The 21,100-nt window shown below is 39.4% G+C and overlaps 1 protein-coding gene and 1 pseudogene across 3 annotated transcripts in view; both read right to left on the bottom strand.

Annotated features, from left to right (window-relative positions):
- Usp32 (ubiquitin specific peptidase 32) overlaps window positions 1–21,100 on the bottom strand; it is a 217,704-nt gene that overhangs the window by 123,486 nt on the left and 73,118 nt on the right. For all 3 annotated transcript variants that reach the window (XM_029562419.1, XM_029562426.1, XM_008831098.3), the window contains exons 3-5: window positions 20,112–20,217; window positions 9,942–10,060; window positions 2,363–2,522 (exon numbers count right to left, since the gene is read on the bottom strand). In XM_029562419.1, coding sequence (XP_029418279.1) covers window positions 2,363–2,522; window positions 9,942–10,060; window positions 20,112–20,217 — 385 coding nt within the window. The remainder of the gene's footprint in view (window positions 1–2,362; window positions 2,523–9,941; window positions 10,061–20,111; window positions 20,218–21,100) is intronic.
- On the bottom strand, window positions 17,817–18,639 carry LOC108490709 (annotated as a pseudogene).

Below are 21,100 nucleotides of genomic sequence, written 5' to 3'. Positions count from 1 at the left end.
TCTTTACTTCTTTCCCACCATGAGGTGAGAAGCCTCCTTTACCACATACTTCCACTTTCATGATGTCCTGTCTTGCCAAGGCTGATAAGCAATGCAGCCACCTGACCATGGACTGAAACCTCTGGAACCATGTTTTGTTACAGAGACTAATATCAACTAACAACTATTCAATCACAATTGAAAATAAACTTGTGGGGCCAGGTGTAGTGATGCACACCTTTAATCAGGAGGCAGAGGCAGGTGGATCTCTGTGAATTCAAGGCCAGCCTGGTCTACATAGTGAGTTCCAGGTCAGCTGGGGCTACAGGAAGACCCTGTCTCCAAAAAATAAAATAAAATAAAATTGCAACATTAATGATACCTTAAATATTAAGTTAGATAGAGCTTGCCACAAATATAAAAATGTTCCTTCAATTTTTTATGCAAAAGAAAAAACATTGATGGACTCTGCTACCCAAAACAAAGATGATAGTGAAAATGACAAGAATTAAGATAATTTCCTGTTCTTGCTAGAATTTATTAGTCAGAACTGATAGCAACAGAATGAAAATGGGAAAAAGCAACTGGTGTGTAAGTGAAAGCCAAGTTATAAGATACATAAAGGAATAGATACAAACACCATCTGACATCTTATATTTAGTGAAAAAATACTTAAGACTGGCACCCTCATCCTGAAAGAATCCTATGATTTACAACATGTACAACAAATAGATTGCTACAAATAATCACAGGGTAAAAGTGATAAATTCATTGAAGGGCACAAATGAGCTGTTATGAAAATTCAGAGGAAGGAGAGACAGGCTTCTGATAAGACTGCCATAAAAGGTTTCATTTAAAAGAGAGGGGCTGGTTAGGGAGATAGCTGAGTTGGTAATGTTCTTGTCTCAAAAGCAGGAAAGCCCAAGTTCAGCCCCACAACCCACATAAAAAAGTCAGGCATGGTGGTATGCACTTGTTATCTCAGCACTGAGGAGGAGCAGACAGGTGGATGGATTCTTGGGGCTTGCTGGCCAGCTGGCCTAGTCTACTGGTAAGCTCTAGGTAAATGAAGACCCTGTCACTAAAAAGGAAAAGAAAGGAAAAAGGAAAAGGGAAAAACAGGTGAATATCTTTTGAGGAACAACACCTGAGGCTGACCTCTGGACTTCACACATATAAGCACATACATGCATGTGTATGTGTGCACCGTAGACACATACACACGCACACACACATATGCATGGCATATGATTTAAGTCTTCAAGATTAAGCAAATTTTAATAGGCAGAAGCAGAAGTAAAAGTATTTTAGAGTCAGGAAATAGCAAAATCAGAATGCATTTTTACTATTGGAAAGAACAATATTAAAGTTAATAGTTAAGACAAAGTAATTCAATAGCACCTCCCAAAAATTCATGGCCACCAGGAACTTCAGAATGGTGGTTATATTTGCAAACAGGGTCTTTGAAGAAGACCTAATAATGAATTTAGGAACCTGAAATAAAATTCTGAATTTGGGGAACTGGAGAGACGGCTCAGTGGTTAAGAGCACTGGCTGCTCTTGCAGAGGACTCAGGTTCGATTCCCAGCACCCACATGGAGGCTATGAATTGTCCTTAACTCCAGTTCCAGGGGAATCCAAAGCCCTCTTATGACCTCCGTGGCATTGTACAACATGGGTGTACTCACATACATGCAGGCAATACACTCATACACATAAAATAAAAATAATAAAAATAAATATTTTAAAATTCTGAATTTGGGCTCGGTCCTAAATCCAATGGCCCATATCCTTGTAAATAAAAGAAAAAACAAAGAAAACTGGGCATGGTAACACACGCCTGTAATCCCAGCACTTGGGAAGTAGAGTTAAGAGAATCTTGAGTTCATGATCATTCTCAGAGGCACAACAAGTTTGAGGTCAGTCTGGAGTAGGTGAGACCCTGTCTCAAAAAACCAAAAAAGAAAAAAAAAAGAACACAGACACACAGAGAAGGCATGTAAAAACAGACACAGAGAATGAAGTCATGCTGCCATAAGCCAAGGAATGCTTGGGATCACTAAAAGCAGGAAAAAGCAAGAATGAGTTCTTCCTCCAGAGGGAACAAAAACTCTGTTAATGCCTCCTTTTCAGTCACTAGAACTTTGATACTAAATGTCTCTTATCTTAATTTATGAATTGTGGAAATTTGTGGTAGCAGCTCAGGACACTAACATAGCTTCATTAGGATGATTAGCAGTGGGCTGCTCTAGCATCTCATTTGATTATGTATTGAAAGAAAAAAGCACTGACAGAAAAAGTTTCATCTTTCTAAGCATATGCTGGTATTATCAGGCAATTATATGAAAAGGTGAACAGAAAACAATGAAGTGTCATTACTTACAATGTGTGACTCCAGCCAGAGTTTGGTAGAAAGTAGGAGTATCACTGTCATCAGTGAGGGTAACATACACGCCTCCAGATAGCAGCCAGCGAGAGAAAGTAAAAGCATCTTTGTTTAAAAGAAGCCAATTTCTAAATTTTTCATAGTTCACCTTTTCACCCTAAAATTAAAGCAAGAAAACACAAATTTAGTCAAACTTTTGGGCATTGTACTTAGAACCTGCATAACTTGAAACTTATTTACCTTTCTACTATCTAAAAATGATTAAGTAATACTACAAGACACATGAACCTGAAAATCAAACTGGTTTTTGTTTTGTTTGAGTTAAGTCCAGCTCACCTGAAATTCACTATGTAGACCAGGCTGGCCTTGAACTCTCAGAGATCCACCTGCCTCTGCCTATGAGTGCTGGGATCACACTCAATCCAAATCAGTTTTTAAAAAATAGCTGCCTTCCAGTTAGAATCAATGTGCTAACAGCAAGCTATTATCAACTCATCAAAGCAGTCAATTGCCAACAATAAAGTATATTTGTCAAGGGATATCTTGACCATATATCCTAAGGTAGGCTGTATTTCCTTCAATCGTTAATAAACTCAATTTTTCACTTATCCCCATCTTTAGCATTTTACAATCTAAGTTAGCATATTTAAACAAAATTTTTCTGTAATTAAAACTCTTTTTTTTTGGTCTTTTTGAGAGAGGGTCTCCCTGTAGCCCCAGCTGGCCTGGAACTCACTACATAGACCAGGCTCTCCCTGTAGCCCCAGCTGGCCTGGAACTCACTATGTAGACCAGGCTGGCCTTGAACTCACAGAGATCCACCTGACTCTGCTTCCCAAGTGCTGGGACTAAAGGTGTGTACCCCCATGCTTTCTTTTTTTAAAAAAATTTCCTATTTTGAAAATGTCAGATAACTATACAATGAAATATGATCATACCTTCCCCCTTCTTCCCCTCCCCAACTCTTCCACAGACTCTCAACATGCCCCCACTCCCAACTTCATATCTTTTACAATTTCTAGAGAAAAAAATAATAATAACTATCCAGGCTGGAAAAAAGCATCACACTGCTGCCTGGGTCAATTCCTTTGCTTGTCTAAGCCCCTTTTGTCTTGTCTTGTCTGTCCAAACAAAAGCTCTTAAGTTTGGTGAGGCAGATATTTCTGTGAGTAAAAAGAAAGGACTCATAATTGGGAATACAACAGAAACTGACATTTAGAAGGCGCACAACTCTAATCCTAATAGAAATATTAAAGGGTGTAAATAGTGAGATAAATATATATTGAAGAAACAATTTCTACATGGTTTAGGATCCCACTAAGTTTCAACAACATGGTTGGCCTAGTAGTTCGAGAACACTTAACATGAGTACTATGCAAACAATCAAGTCAACATCAATAATCTTGTTTCAGACTTGAGGCTGGGACTAAGAAGACACTGAAAACATGTTAGAGATGAAAGATCTATCCATATTCCTAGGATGTTGAGATAAATTTTAAAAATAATAGCATCCAAAATAAATAAATAAATAGCATCCAGCCCTCAGGAGGCAGAGGCAGGTGGATATGTGTGAGAGCTTCCAGGTAGGCTGTGACTAGGGAGACCCTATCAAAATGGCAAAAAACAAACAACAGAAAACAAAACAAACAAATATATATATATGGCATCCTTCAATTACAACTAGCTTTTCTCCTAGTAGTTATGATTTTGTAAAACTTGTTTGGCTTTCTTCCACATTCCCTAGCATACAACTCTTAAAAATCCTTGAAATCTATCAAGTAAGTATCTCTTTGTATGTTTCTAGGTTGCATGATAGTTCATAGCCTCTAGGTAGCTTCATGATGGTTACAGAGTGGTTACCCAAAGACTAATGATTGCAGGTTTGATAGTGCGGTGATTTGAATGAGAAGTGTCACCCACAAGCTCAAGTATTTGAACATTTGGTCACCAAATGTGGTGATGTTTGAGGGAATCATAGAACTTTTAGGTGTGGCATTGCTACAGGAAGCATGTCACTGGAAGCTGGCTTTGAGGGTTCATAGACTTGCCCCGCTTCCAGTCTGCACTCTCTGCTTCCCGTTCGTTGTTGAAGATGTGAGCTCTCAGCTTCCTGCTCCTGCTGCCATGCCTGCCTCTTGCCACCATGCTTCATACCATGATGTACTCTTATCCAGCTGTAACCATAAGCCAAAAAAACTCTTTCTTTTACAAGTTGCCATGGTCACAGTATTTTGTCACAGTGAAAGAAAAGTAATATAAAAGTTGGTAACAAGCCGGGCATGGTGGTGCATGCCTTTAATGCCAGCATGTGGGAGACAGAGGCAGGCGGATCTCTGTGAGTCCAAGGCCAGCCTGATCTACATAGTGAGTTCCAGACCAGCTAGGGCTACAGGGAAAACCTGTCTCAAAAAGACCAAAAAAAAAAATAAAAATTTGGTAACAAAGAGTGGGCTGCTGCTATGAAGAAACTGACTATGATGATGTCTTCTAGGGGAATATGAAAGACTTGGAACTCTAGCCTAGAAAAGCAGTTGAATGCTGTAAGGAGAGCTTAACAGGTGGTTCTGATAGGCGTATGGAAGACAGTAGTGCTGAGAATAATATGTAGAAGCTCAGATCTAGCTTAAGAGAACTTGCCTGAGGCTAAATTAAAAGGTAATGCACTAATTTCTTTGGCAGAGGAAATTTCAAGACAACATAATGTTGAGTCTGTAGCTTTGTTATTAATGGTTATACTTATGCAGTCTGTAATGAAAAAGAACAAATGGGACAGAAAAAAATACAAACTGTACTGTTTAGAGAAAAAAGGGGTGCTAGGAAGCTTAATGCTGCACCCAAGGCAAGTGCTGGAAGAAAGGCTGTAACTGTTAAGGATTTTAATGTCATTGAGGAGAGCCTCTAGCTGGAACAACAGGAAAGGTGCCCTCAGAGTAAGGCCCCACCCAGCTAAGTTTCCAGCTTAGGAAAATGAGAGCCTAAGGAGTTTTCTGCTCCTTGAAAGCAATTGTTACAACATACAAAAGCTTCTGATAATGTGCTTAATCCCAAGACAGGGACCATCTCAAGCTGGTAGCTGAACTTGGCAGTGCTGTCTATATGGTACTTGTTTTAGATGAGTGAAAGATTTGAGAGTGAAAAGGTAACTTCTTCTGTGGCTTCAGAGAGCCACTGAGGCCAGGCAATGCATGGGAGAAAGTTCCTGTAAGAAGGCCTCGAGAGGCCACTATATGAAGCTGTAAAAATGAAGCTGGGGGTTGTAGTGGAGACCCCAAGATGTTGGAGACACCAGAACCATGACCACCTGCCAAGGACCGCTGCACACAGGAGTGGAATCAGTCCAAGAGAAAGATATATGTTGTAGGCAGCAAAGCTGGAAGAATGGAGTCAACCAAGTCCTTTAGAACTAAAGTTCCAGACACTAGACATGGAGCTAAAAGATTTGATGTTTTCCCTGCTGGTTTTCAATCCTGCTTTGGTCTCACCATGCCCCATTTCTCCTTTTTGGAATGAGATTGTATATTCTGTGCCATTGTATGTTGTTGGAAGTATGTGATTTATTATAATTAATTAATTAATTAATTAACTTATTTTTGGTCTTTTTGAGACAGGGTTTCCCTGTAGCCACAACTGGCCTGGATTTGCTATGGAGACCAGGCTGGCCTCAAACTTACAGAGATTCACCTGCCTCCCTCCCAAGAATGGTAAGAGTAGTTCTGACATATAAGTGGCATGATTGGACTACATGAACACTCATAACCCACTGTTCTAAACCCAAAAGAGAGTCAGAATTGATTATTAATGACCCAGCTTCCTTAAATCGGCTCAGGTGACAAATGGATGAATCACACTCTGTTTTTTTTTTTTTTTTTTTTTTTATGGGGGTTACAGTTAAAAGATTGCCTTAACTAAGCCTCAAAAGAGACTTTGGATTTGGACTTTTGAATACTGGTGAGAATGTGAAAGATTATGTGGACTTTTAAAGTTGGACTAAATATATTTTGCAATATAATATGGTCATGAGCCTATGGGGGAGGCTAGGGAGTAGAGTGTGGTGGTTTGAATGAAAATATTCCCCATAGGCTCCAAGTATTTGAACACTTTGTCCTGTTAGCGTCACTATTTGGGAGGCCATGAAATCTTTAGGTGGTATAACATTGCTTGAGGAAGTGAGTCACTGGGGGCAGGCTTTGAGAGTTCATAGTCTTGACCAACTTCAGTTCACTCTCTCTGCTTTGTGTCTGTGACTCTCAGTTTCCTGCTCCTGTTGCTATGCCTGCCCCTAGCTGACATGCCTGCTCACCATAGTGGACTCATCCCTCTGAAAGAGTAAGCCAAAATAAGCCTACCCTTTCTTCTAAAAGTTGTCTTGGTCATGGCATTTTATCACAGCAATAAAAAAGTAACTAATACAGATAGCAATGATTACTTTCAATCCCATCTCCCAAACACTGGAGAACAGAGGAAGCTAAAGGTTGAGTTGATGACCAATGGTCATTTAATCAATCACAACTACATAATAAAACTTTTATAAAACCCCAAAAGGGGGTTGGAGAGATGGATCAGTGGGTTAAAGACACTTGCTCTGCAAACATGAGGAACTGAGTTCAAATCCTCAGCACCCATGTTACAAAGTGAGTATGACTCAGCATTGGGGGAAGAGAAATGGGCAGATCTCACTCAAATGGCAAGCTTCAGTGAGAGAACCTGTCTAAGGCAGTAAGTCAGAGAGTGATTGATGAAGACACCTTACTTCCTGCTCTGGCCTCTGCATACTCACATACATCCACCACATACAACAACAGAAAAAATAAGAGCACATCTGCAATACCAGAATCTTGAGAGGCTGAGGCAGAAGCATTAATTGAGCATGAAAGTTGAAGACCAGCCTGGGCAACACAAAGAGACACTGAAACAAAACAAAACAAAACAAAAACGACTGGAATCTAGGATCTTACAGACAACTGTAGATATGAAGGTAGTGAGAAAGAACACACAGGGAGAGGACAAATGCTCTATGCTCCTTCCCACATATCTTGCCCCATGTATCTCTTCTATTTAGCTGTTTATCTGTATCCTACTATATGTTTTATAATAAACTGGAAATATTATGGCTTCCCAGTATTCTGTGAGCTATCCTAGCAAACTAATTAAACCTGAGGGGGGTTGATTGTAGGAACTTCAAACTACAGTGAATTATTCACAAGTACTTGGGAATGGCATCTGAAGTAGTAGTCTCTGGAGATGGTGTTAGAATTGAAAAGAACAAGAAGATACCCAGCTGGTATTTGTTGTTGGTAGGGAACCACTTATCTTTGGTGACAAGAGTCACTAAGGTGATCTGTATTGTGAAAGTAAGAAAAGAAAAACTGCTTTTTTAAAAATATTTTGAGACAAGGTCTTACTCTGTAAGTCTAGGCTGTCCTGGAACTCACTATGAAGTCCAGGCTGGCCTCAAATTCTCAGTGATCCTCCTGCTTTAGCCTCCTAACACAGATTACAGGCCTGAGCTACCACACTAGGCAAATCAAACGTCTCTTGATAACTTCCTAAATCTTCTCCAACAGTCTTAACCATTTCAGTTAACAGGAACTCTAAATATTTATTCAAATCAGGCTTTCTCTGTGCCAGCCTGTAACCAAAACAAGAAAAGATTCTGTTACGTCCACCCTCAAAATAAAGATGGTTCAGAAGGTAAAGACACTTGCTGTGCAAGCCTAGAGACCTGAATTTGATCCCCAGAAGGAGAGAATCAACTCCACAAAGTGGTTCCTTAACTTCTACATGTACACTGTGGCATACACACATATATCATATACATACACAATAATATTTTTTAAAAGGTATAGATTTTCAAAACTTCTTACTAGCTAACTGCTACACATGATCTAAACGATCATTACCTTTTACTAGGACTGCAGTCTAGGCTACATAAGACCTTGTCTTAAAAAACCAAAGAAAGACATCTTGCTAGTGTGGTGGGTACGCCTGTAATTCCAGTTACTCTCAGCAAACTAAGAAGAAGGCAAGAGGAGAGTTAAGTTCAAGGCCTGCCTAGACTGCATAGGAAGTTGAATGTCAAACTGAGCAATTTAGTGAGACCCTGTCTCAAAATAAAAATGAAAAAGGGCTAGGGATGTAGCTCAATGGTAGTGTGCTTACCTAGCATATGCAAGGCCCTTTGTTCAATTCCTAGTACTGTAAATTTTTTTCAAAAGTGTGTGAGTGTGTGTTGTGTACGCGGGGGAGGAGAAGTATCTGATATCTCATTTCCCCAAACCCTCGAAGGGTTTCTATCTCACTCAGGGTAAATATCAAAAGATTCACATCATAACCCATATTTCACTCCCCAATAATCTCAGTTTCCAACTATTCCCTTGCTCATTCCATTCCAACTAAATTGACTTAGTCATTGCTTCTTAGCCATGCAAAGCACACTTCCACTTCAGGGTCTTTGCTGCATATTCTCTTCACGGAAGGTAAATATTATCATGGTTTTATCCTTCTTTCTGTAAATTCTTTGAATTTCACTTTATCTGACAGAATTTCCTAATGATCCTATAGGAAACAGAAATACTCAGCTCTTTCCTTTCCATTACCACTTACTTATCTTATTCTAATTTCCTTATAGCACTAATTACCACCTAATGCATATATATGCCTGCTACTGTCAATAATTTTAGGGAACAAGGTGGCTAACCACATCTAGTTTCCATCACCAAAGTAGGAATTTCTACTTGTCTTATTAAAATGTAAAACTCTACACTTTCCCTGAAAAAAGAGCAGAGTATTAATCAGATTTGCAAAGATGATTTTTTTCCTGACCAGCAAATTTTTGTTATGGATGGGAAAGAAGGAAGGAAGAAAAAACAGAAACTAAAACACATTATAACTTTTTTTTTTTTTTTTTAAAGCAGGGTCTCTCTGTAGCCCCAGTTGGTCTGAATTCTCTATGTAGACCAGGCTGGCCTTGACCTCAGAGATCTGCCTGCCTCAGCCTCTGCCTCTAGAGTGCTGGGATTAAAGGCATGTGTGACCACACCCTGCCTAACAGCAGATTTAAGTATGGCAGAACCAAAATGTAGGAAGTCTATTCCTTTGTACCTAACACATGGAAATGTTGGTTAAAGCTAGTGTAGTGCTATATACCTATAATCTCTGTAGTATGCAGTATTATCTATATATGTGTGGGCATGCACATCATAATCTAAGTATAAATAATTGCCTTTACAGTAAACTGAGAATTCTTGAATTAAAAATATAGCAGGGTAATAGGAGATATAAACTCTTAATTTCATTTTATGAGATAGATCTTCCTAATCATCTTAAATAAAGTAACATGCAGCTGGCTCCTCCCCATCACCACCTAATGCCATTATTCTGCTATTTTTTCTATAATACCAATTATTAGATGATATATGTGCTCTTTTTTGAGCATAGCACATAGAATTCAAACAATCATTACGTACATAAATGCCAAGAACCATCTGCACATAAGCCTCCATCACAGTTACATTTTTTTACACCACAGTTAATACTTCATCAATGATAAGGGGTGAATGTACATCTTCAAACATACCTCTGAGAAACACTTCTTGAGTGTATCTGGGACTTTACCATCCACCACGTGGAGCATTCTTTCCATTTCTTCCCGTATAATATAGCTCCCAGATTCACTTGAAAAAAGACTAAAAATATCTAGGAGAAAGAAAAAATAATCTTAACCATATGTCCAGTATTCTTTAGTAGGGAGAGAAGGGAAATGTACTAATAATTGAGTAACAATTAGAGGCAAGCACTTTATAAATATAACATTATTATATGTATTATTATTATTATTATTATTATTATTATTATTGTTTTCCTTTCTTTGAGATAGGGTCTTGCTATGTAGCCCTGGCTGGGCAAGTACATCAATGTAGCCCAGGCCAGACTTGAACTCACAATATTTCTGCCTCTGCCTCCTGAGTACTGAGTACTGAGTGTGCTACCATGCCTGTCTCTCTAATTTACTCTTCAAAATAACCATGTGATATTTGTTCAAACATAACAAACTTATAAAATGTTTACATGTGATAACAGGAAGTGTTAACAAAGGCTGGGAGAAAGAGATCTTACACAAGGTTAATGACTACATACATATATGTACTCATTCTCAAGAGTAATTTGCCAAAATCTAGGAAAGGTATTACCAGAAACCCCACTTCTATACAATTCTACTTGTACCCTTAAGAAACTGATACTTGTACACAAATAGATGTTCACTATTATAAGAGCAAAAATTACACAGAAAATTGATACTAAAATTAGGCATGGGGTATACTCCCAGTACTTGAGAGGTTAAGGCAGGAAAATTAGAAGTCTGAGGCTGCCCTGGGCTACAAAGTAAAATAAGTCACCTTCCTTCTGTACAATCCTGAGGGTATTGCAAATGATTCTTCTCATAGAATGTAATTCACATCTGGCAGACTGCAAGAGATTACTGCTTTGTAGGTATTAACCAATTTTGTATCTATTAAGCAAATTCACTTCGGCTTTTCTGATGGACTTATGTATTTCACTGTTCACTGGATTCTCTTCTGAGCCAGCTGTAACATTTACCTGTCTCCCTGTAGCCCCAGCTGTCCTGTAACTCACTATGTGGACCAGGCTGGCCTTGAATTCACAGAGATCCACCTGCCTCTGCCTCCCGAGTGCTGGTACTAAAGGCGTGCGCCACCACGCCCAGCATCTGTCTCTTATTAATGAATTAAATAAAATTTTAACAAAAAGGAGCAAAAATTAGAAAAAAGATAAATATTTGTCAAGAAAAAAATCATAAAGCCAGGTGTGATGGTACACACCTTTAGTCTCAGCACACAGGAGGCAGAGGCAGGCAGATCTCTGTGAGACCTAGACCAGTCTGGTCTACATAGTAAGTTCCAGGCCAGCTGGGACTACAAGGAGATCCTGTCTCAAACCTCCCTGCCATCCCCCAAAACAGAAATATGACACAAGGTAAAAAGCAAAGTACAAAATAAACTGTACACTATTTAAAAGCTTTAAAACCTGCAAAACAGTTGAAGATATGTTTAAGATATAGAAAATGAATATATAAAATATGCAAAAAGTAAGGAAGATCATCAAATTCATGAGATTATTAATCTCTGAGAAGGTCAGAAGTGGGATTTTGGAAGAATATAAAAAAAACTTCATCTTGCTGGGCCTGGTAGTGCACACCTTTTGTCCCAGCACTGGGGAGGCAGAGATAGGCAGATCTCTGTGAGTTCAAGGCCAGCCTGGTCCACATAGTGAGTTCCAGGTCAGCTGGGGCTACAGGGAGATCCTGTCTCAAAAAGACCAAACAATCAAAAAAACAAAACGAAGCAAAAAAAAAACTTCATCTCAATTATTTTTTTTTGTTCTTGTTGCTTTAAGAAGACGATATCATATACCTCCAATTCACTATGTACCTGAGGATAACCTTGAACTCTGGATCCCACTGGCTCTGCCTCCCAAGTGCTGAAATTATAGCATGTACCACCATACAAGGTATAATATTTCCTTTTTTTTTAAAAGTCTTTTCGAGAGGGGGGTCTCCCTGTAGCCCCAGCTGGCTTGGAACTCACTATGTAGACCAGGCTGGCCTTGAACTCACATAGATCCACCTGCCTCTGCCTCCCCAGTGCTGGGATTAAAGGCGTGCACCACCACGCCCTGCAGAATTTCCTTTTTTAAACATCAGGATCTGGGATGCCTATGACATAATTTTAAGAAATAATAAAGCTGAATGGAACTATATAACATATGTATTATTCAAATATTGTTGTTATGGCTTGAACTGTATCCCATAAATGTATACTGTAGTTCTAGTCTTCTTGGGGAGACTAGACAAGGGGGTTGTTCCCAGGACCCTTCAAGGATTCCAAAACAACTTAAACACCAAAATGGCATAGTATTTACATATAATTTATGTATATCAGACTCCCTCCTTTTGTGCTGTTGGGAATTGTGCTGGATAGCTTTAGTGTCAACTTGACACACCTGGGTTGAGGGAGCCTCAATCGGGGAATTGCCTCTATTGGACTGGCCTGTGGCCATGTCTGAAGGGCATCTTTTGATGAGTGATGTGGGAGGGCCCAGCCCACTGTGGGTGGTGCCACCCCTGGGCAGGTGGGCCTGTGTTGTATAAGAAAGCCAGCTGAGCAGGGGCCAAGGGAGCAAGCCAGTAAGCAGTGTTCCTCCAGCTCCGGCCTCCAGGTTCCTACCCTGAGTTCCTTCCTTGGGCTCCCTGATGAACTGCAACCTGGGAGATGTAAGCTAAATAAACCCTTTCCTCCCTCAAGTTGGTATTGGTCAGAGTATTTTGTCACAGCAATGAAGAAACAAACCAGGACAGGAATCAAAACCAAGGGCCTTATATTTGCTAAGCAAGTACTCCACCACTAAGCTACATCCCCAGTCCTATTTTATTTCTGTTGTGCTTTCTGTGTTTTATTGCTGTTTGTCTTTAGAAAAAGGCTCTACTATGTAGCCCAGGCTGGGCCTCTGATAAGCCATTCTCATGCCTCTGTCTCCCCAGTAATAGAATCATAGGAATGAGACATAACTGTGCCTGGTTAGTCCTTTATACTTTTAAGTCCTCTCTAGCCAGGCAAAGGTAGAAGGCTGAGGCTAGAGAATCACAGGCTTGTCTGGGCTGTTGGGTGAATTCAAGGCCAGTGTGGGTACTTAGCAAGACTATCTTTAAAAAAAAAAAAAAAAAAAAGCCTCACCTTAGTCACAATGTTTTTTTTTTCTCTTTTCTTCTTTTTCGTAAGCCCTGGATTACTGACAATATCTAATACAATGTAAATACTATATAGTTGAATGATAAGAAAAAACTATACATTTTTAGTATAGACTTTTTTTTTTTTTCCCCCTGACAGAAAGCGTTAGTTATATACCTCAGGATGGCTTGGAATATGTAAGCCAGATGGGTCTTGAACTTGTGATCCTCCTGCCTCAGTCTCCAAAGAAATGGGATTGTAGGTATGTACCATTATATGAGACTTTTTTTTTTTTTTTTTTTTTTTTTTGGTAGCCCCAGCTGTCCTGGAACTCACTATGGAGACCAGGCTGGCCTTGAACTCAGAGATCCACCTGCCTCTGCCTCCAAAGGTATGTGCCACCATGCCCGGCTGAGGCTTTTTATTTTTTTAAGCTCAAGGATAATTTTATTACAGAATTCCGAGGCAGGCAAGCTGTAAATCTCAGCAGCTGCCCAGAGGAGGAGAATGGAGGAGAGAAAGAAAAAAAGCCATGTCATTTGAGTAGTACGGAGGTTGGCAACATGGAAGCATGCAGCCACATGGCAGGCAGTGAGGCATTAGTAAAAGAGTAAAGAAGCTCAAAGTATCACAAAAATTATACTTACTTGTTAGCACTGGAAAGAAAGAGACAGAAATAATAAAAAGGAAAAGACGTACAGATCCAACGAACCTCACGGCAACCTCATGTAGGGACTGCCTATACTGGGCTTTTTCTAACTATTTTTGATTCATAGTTATTTAAATGTACAGATGTGATAGGCAAATACATATGGCTGACTATACTTGTGAATGTAAGCTTATTTAGAAATACAGTCTCTGAGCCAGGCATGGTGACACATGCCTTTAATCCTAGCACTCAGGAGGCTGAGGCAGGTGGATCTCTGCATTCAAGGTCAGCCTGGTCTACATAGTGAGTTCCAGGCCAGCTGGGTCTACTGGGAGACCCTGTCTCAAAAAGACCAAAAAATAAGTAAATAAATAAATAAATAAATACAGCCTCTGAAGATATAATAAAGTTAAGATGATACCATAAAGGCAGAACCCAATCAAATATGATTAGTGTCTGTAGTGGTTTGAATGAGAAACTCTCCCAATGGCTCCAAGCATTTGGACATTTTTGTCCCTAGTTGGTGGCATTGTTTTCAGGGGTTTTAGGAGGTATGGCCTTGCTGGAGGAAGTGTGCCACTGAAAGTGGGTTTTGTGAAAGCCTTGCCAGATTTCCAGTAGCTCTCGATTTCCTGTGCCTACTTGAAGATATGATCACTGAGCTTTCTGTTCTGGCCACACCTGCCACCACGCCTCCCCTACCACTATGGATTCTAATCCCGCTGAACTGTAAATCAAATAAACTACAACAATTGGGAGGCAGGCAGATCTCTGTGAGATGGAGTCTAGCCTGGTCTATATAGTGAGTTCCAGACCAGCTGGCACTACAGGGAGATCTTGTCCCAAAAAGACTCCTTCCAATAAATAAATAAATAAATAAATAAATAAATAAATAAATGAATGAATGAATGAAAGAAAGAAAGAAAGAAAGAAAGAAAGAAAGAAAGAAAGAAAGAAAGAAAGAAAGAAAAGGAAGAAGGCATGTACCAAGAGAGACAAAGTCTGGAATGATGCAACTATAGGCCAAGAATGACAATAACTCATGGCCATTACAAATGGACAAGAAGAAAGGATTCTGCTCCAGAGGTTTTGGATGGAGTATGGGGAGGCTAACACTTTGATTTTTGACTTCTAGCTATCAAAACTATAGATAATAAATACCTGTTGTGTGTTTGTGAGGCTTCATTATAAGATACCCTAGAAAACTAATATCATGCAAACTTAAAATATTATGTTTAATCAGGACAAGATAGTATAATCCTAGACCTGGGAGGTAGAGGTAGGAGGATCACAAGTTTGAGGTCAGCCTGTACTACATGCGACCCTGTGGGCTGGGGGTGTAACTCAGTGTTAAGAGTGTATACATGAAGCTCTCAATTCACCCCCCACTTCCAATACAAAACTTTTGATTATATTTTACTTTTTGTTTTATTATTTATTTACTCTGTGCATTGACGTAGGGATGCTAATCTGGAAAAAAAATAGGATCAGAGTAATACATAAAATTGGGTTAATGGATATGTTCAGTATCCTTAGTTTAGTGGGTATATACACGTGGCAAAACATATATATGGGGGCTGAAGAGAAGGCTCAGCAGTTAAGAGCACTGGCTGCTCTTGCAGAGGACCCAGGTTCATTTCCCAGCACCCACATGGTGGCTAACAACATCCATAATTCCAGGTCCAGAGGATCTGACACCTTCTTCTGGCCTCCACAGACATTTCATCAGTAAACTTAATATTCATGCAGGCAAAACACTCATACATATAAAATAAATATTAAAAACAAAATACCCATGGCCAGGCGTGGTGACAACATGTCTTTAATCCCAGCACGGGCAGAGGGGCAGGTGGATCTCTGTGAGTTCAAGGCCAGCCTGGTTTACAAAGCCAGTTCCAGGCCAGCTGCGGCTACAGGGAAACCCTGTCACAAAAAGATCAAAAAAAAAAAAAAAAAAAACCAAACCCAAAAACCAAAAAAAAAAAAAAAAAAAAAAAAAAAAAAAACCAACACCAAAAACCTAAAAAACAAAAAAAAAAGAAACCCAAAACAAACAAAAATACCATGTATGAGCCACATGTGTTAATATACATCTGTAATCCCAGCTACTCAGGACAGCTACTGTGAGGACAGTCTGGTAACTTCGCAAGATTCTTGTCTAAAAATAAAAACTTTAAAATGCAGAGTCAGTGCACGTGCCTATTTTTGCAGAGGACTTGGGTTTGGTTCAGTTCCCAACATGCACATGGAAACTCACAAACATCTGTAACTCCAGTTCCAGGGATCCAACACTCTATTCTGGCCTCCTGGGCATTGCATGCACATGGTATACTTACCTACATGCAAGTAAAACACTCATACACATAAAAAAATTAATTCATTAATTAAATTTAAAAAAATTAAAAGAGTCAGATGAGGTAGACTATGCCTGTATTCCGGGTAGTTGGCAGAAAGGCAAGAGTTTAAGGTCAGGGGCTGGAGAGAAGGCTCAGCAGTTGAGTATTGATTGCTTTTGCAGAGGACCAGGGTTTGGTTCCTAGCACATGGCAGCTAACAACCATCTGTAATTCTAGTTCCAAGGGATTCTATGTCCTCTTCAGGCCTCTGCAGGCATTATACAACATGGATGCATTTACATACACGCAGGCAAAACACTCATACACAAAAAATAATTTTTTGAGAGGGAGTCTTTTTGAGACAGGATCTCCTTGTAGCCCCAGTTGGCCTAGAACTCACTATATAGACCAGGCTGGCCTTGAACTCACAGAGGTCCGCCTGCCTCAGCCTTCCGGATTAAAGGCATGCACACCCAGTATATAAAATAAATTTTAAGAGCTGGGTGTGGTGGCACAAGCCTTTAATCCCAGCACTCGGGAGGCAGAGGCAGGCAGATCTCTGTGAGTTCAAGGTCAGCCTGGTCTTGTAGCTGGGGCTACAAGGAGACCCTGTCTCAAAAAGACCAAAAAAATTTTTTAAAAAAAGAGTTTAAGATCAGTCTGGGCTGCATGAAACCTTGTCTCAAAAAATTGAAAAAAGCCTGGTGTGGTGTCACAACACTTTTAATTCCAGTACTTAGAAGGCAGAGTCAGGTGGCTATCTCTTGAGTTTAAGGCTATACTCTGGTACATAGCAAGTTCCAAGCCAGACAAGGCTATAAAGAGACTCTGTCTTTAAAAAAAACAAGGCCGAGAATGGTGGCACACGCCTTTAATCCCAGCACTTGGGAGGCAGAGGCAGGCGGATCTTTGTGAGTTCCGAGGCCAGCCTGGTCTACATAGTGCGTTCCAGGACAGCTGGGGCTACAAGGAGATCCTGTCTCAAAAAAGACAAAACAAAACAAAAAAAACAACCAAACAGGGCTGGAGAGATGGCTCAGTGGTCAAGAACACTGACTGTTCTTACAGAAGACCTGGGTTCGAATCTCAGCACCCACATGGCAGCTAACAACTGTCTATAGCTCCAGTTCCAAGGGATCCGATAGCCTCTTCTGTCCTCCATGAGCATTGTACAATATGCGTACACTTACCTACATGCAAGCATAACACCCACATGGCAGCTAACAACTGTCTAGAACTCCAGTTCCAGGGAATCCAATGCCCTCTACTGACCTCTGTGGGCATTGTACCACATGGGTGTACTTACATACATGCAGGCAATAAACTCATATGCATAAAATAAATATTAAAAAAAAACCCACAAAGAATTTAAAACACCTAACAAAAATAGAAAATTTAAAAGGGAAAACACCTAGCAGTAAAACTCAGTGGTAAGCTATCTTCAATGTTGCAAACAACAACAATAATGTATAGTTTATATAAGCATTTTCTTGTACGTCAATTACACTTCAATAAAACTTTTTTTTTTTTTTTTTTTTGGTCTTTTTGAGAAAGGGTCTCCCTGTAGCCCCAGGTGTCCTGGAACTCACTATATAGACCAGGCTGGCCTTGAACTCACAGGGATCTGCCTGTCTCTGCCTCCCAAGTGCTGGGATTAAAGGTGTGTGCCACCATGCCCGGCAATAAAACTTTTTTTAAAACGTTGTTAGGGAAAAGGATTGTCACAGATCCATCACGTCTATTTTCTTCTACAGTTCAGCTTCAATGGTATCTAATTCTCTCCAGAGTATAAGATGGATTCAGAACTGAATGTAAATAGGACTCCATTTTTTTCTTCAGTGGTACAATTTGCTGTTAAGCTCTTCCAGTTTCTCTGATAGTGCCACCAATGACTCAGATAAGACAGCGAAGCAGCCATACATCTAGCTCAAAGTTGCTCCTTGGCAGCTTTGATTCCAAATCTCAACTCTGATTTTGTTTTTTGGAAGTCCACAGTCTAAAGATGACTGTCAATTTTGGCTCTTTTCGAAGACTGTGATGCAGCTCTGCCTTCCTGAGATCTTCTTATAGACAATTTTCCAATATTAAAGATGGAGTCAGTGTTTGCTGTTGTTGCTTGGTTTCCCAGTCAAGCTTGATTACTTCACTTTTGTATTTAGCACCAAGAAAAATGATCAGAAGTTAAACCATTCACTGCTGGGATAAAACTTGCTTGTGAGGCATTTTTCATTGTCAACCAAAGCATTCAGACACCAGGAACCAATGTCAGACAGACTGGCAAGAGAAAACTTCACACTCTCCATAAAAAGGCCTTGAAGATGCTTGCTGTCTTATTCATACTCACTTATTTTCTGTTTCAAGTCACTTATTACCAGGTGGACATCCGCATCCCAGACCCTGCTGTGTTCTTGAGGGCAATAAAAGATTTCTGTTATCCATGGGTTTTCCTCATGTTGTGGAATGCGATGATCTCCCAAATATAGTTTCCAACCATGAAGCAATCTGTGCTTCTTTCCTTTGCTGCTGTATAGTTGCTGCTCCCATACTTCACACTAAACTCCTCCTCAATAAAACTTTTAAAAACAAGATTGATAATTGATCCAGATTCAGGATCAGAAGAGGGGATTCTAAGAGATTTAGAATCAGTAGTTCAAAGGCAGTATCTCTTCTGTTTTGGGCTGCTATAACAAAATGCTAACTGGGTAGATTAGAAGCCAGATACCTGCTGTGGAGGCTAGAAAATCCAAGATTAAGGAGCCACAAAATTAGGTGGCTTACTTCCTGGTTGATAGATTTTCTTCCATTGTAACCTTACATGGCAGAGGTGGAAAGAAGTCTAAGGCTTCTTTCATAAGGTCACTTAATCCCACTTATGAAGACATTAAAGACTGAATTAACTCACAAAGACTTTAAGTTTTGGGATTAAAATTTGAACATCTGAATTTGGGGGGATACAGTCAAGACCATAGCAGGCAGGTTAGAAAAGGAAGAACAGAGAGAAAAATTCAACATTAACTGGTCAAGAATAAAAATCTAGGAATTTTGAAAGCAAACTGTACATTCTATAACTTACATTACTCAGCAAGTTTTTTTTTTTGTTTGTTTGTTTTTGTCTTTTTGAGAAACGGTCACCTTGTAGCCCCAGCTGTCCTAGAACTCACTATATAGACCAGGCTGCCTTTGAACTCACAAAGATCTGCCTGCCTCTGCCTCCCAGGTGCTGGGATTAAAGGCCTGCACCACCACACCCAGCTCTCAGCAAAGTATTTTTAAGGAGTATTTAAATTGCAGCATGAATCACTTTTCTTATAAAGCAATATTCTACTGTACAGAAATATTATGTTTTGTTTATCCATCTAGCTAGGCCCTGAATTTAATTCCTAACACCAAAAATAAATGAGTAAAAATAAGAATAGCTACACTATTATCCCTGAATTTAATTCCTAACACCAAAAATAAATGAGTAAAAATAAGAATAGCTACACTATTATTTTACAGTCCCAACAGCAAAAAATGGGGTTGAAATTTTTATACATGCTTGTCAACACCATTATTATCTATCTTAGTTTAACTACCCTAAGTGGATGTGATGTAGTACCACACAGCAGTTTTACTTTGTCTGATGACTAGATATACTGAACACTTTTTAAAAAATATTTTATTTATTATTTATGTGTATAAATGTATTGTCTGCATATAGGTAAGTGCACCCGTGTCGTGCAATGCCCAAGGAGAACAGAAGAGGCCATCTGATCCCCTGGAGCTGGAGTTACGGATAGTTGTTAGCTGCCATGTGGGTGCTAGGATTTGAACCCGGGTCTTCTGTAAGAACAACCAGTGTTCTTAACTGTTGAGCCATCTCTCCAGCCCCACTGAACACTTTTTAAATGCTTATTGGCCACTTGTGTATCATCACTGGAGAAAGAGCACTTAAATCTTTTGCCTTTCAAATTTTGAGGTTAATTATTCTGCACATGTTGATACCATTATTATTTTGAGATAATAGAAGTACTTACATTTTGCTTTCTCTTCATCTTTGCCTCTTGTAAGGAGGACAAGTCCAACTATTAAGTTATTAAAGTGCAGCCCTTTGGATGTTCCACCAAAAGAACAGTAAATCACCTATAAGAGAGTGATAAAGCCAACTTTAGGAGATAATTCCATTGTCAAGAATGGGAGATGCTCATCACCCTTAACAAAAAATTGTCTCCATCTCCAGACAAGACTGATAAATTTTAGTAAAATATTTTTTTCTCTCTTCTTCTGCAGCTTATTACTACACTCAGCCAGTACATCCATCTGCTGTAATGTACATAAATTACAGGTTCATACAACTTATATTATTATATTTATTATTTTTCTCTGGATCCTTATCAAGGCTCAAAAGTTTATCTTCCTTTAATAGCTGCAATAATGTGATAAGGTTTTGTGAAATTTTAACCTGGGTTAAACTTATGCATATACTATTTGTATTAGAAAGATATTCTTTAAAGCAATGTTCAGAAATATAAAGAAACCATAAAAGACATTTACTAACACAGAAACTAAGCATTGCAATATTTATAGCTGAAAAATCCATATACATAAAAGGCATAGTATCAGTAATGACTACAAATTAATTTACTTATTTACTCAGTGGGTAAGAATGCCACCAAGCCTGACAGCCTAAGTTTAATCCCAGGAACCCACATTGTAAAAGGAGGGAACTGACTCCTGTAATTTGTCTTCCGACCCCAACACATGTGTCACTGTGCGCACGCACACATACACACACACACACACACACACAATAAATAAATATAAATTAAAAAAATTTTTTTTGCAGGTGTGGTGGCGCAGGCCTTTAGTCCCAGCACTCAGGAGGCAGGCAGGCAGAGATCTCTGTGAGTTCAAGGCCAGCCTGGTCTCCATAGGGAGTTTCAGGCAAGCTGGGGCTACAAGGAGACCCTGTCTCAACAAGACCAAAAAGAAAAATAAATAATAAATAAATAAAATAAATAAATAA

This window comes from Nannospalax galili, unplaced genomic scaffold (assembly GCF_000622305.1).
Source record: "Nannospalax galili isolate Female #2095 unplaced genomic scaffold, S.galili_v1.0 scaffold1430, whole genome shotgun sequence".
Classification (NCBI taxonomy): domain Eukaryota; kingdom Metazoa; phylum Chordata; class Mammalia; order Rodentia; family Spalacidae; genus Nannospalax; species Nannospalax galili.
This window is presented reverse-complemented; position numbering and strand designations above follow the sequence as displayed.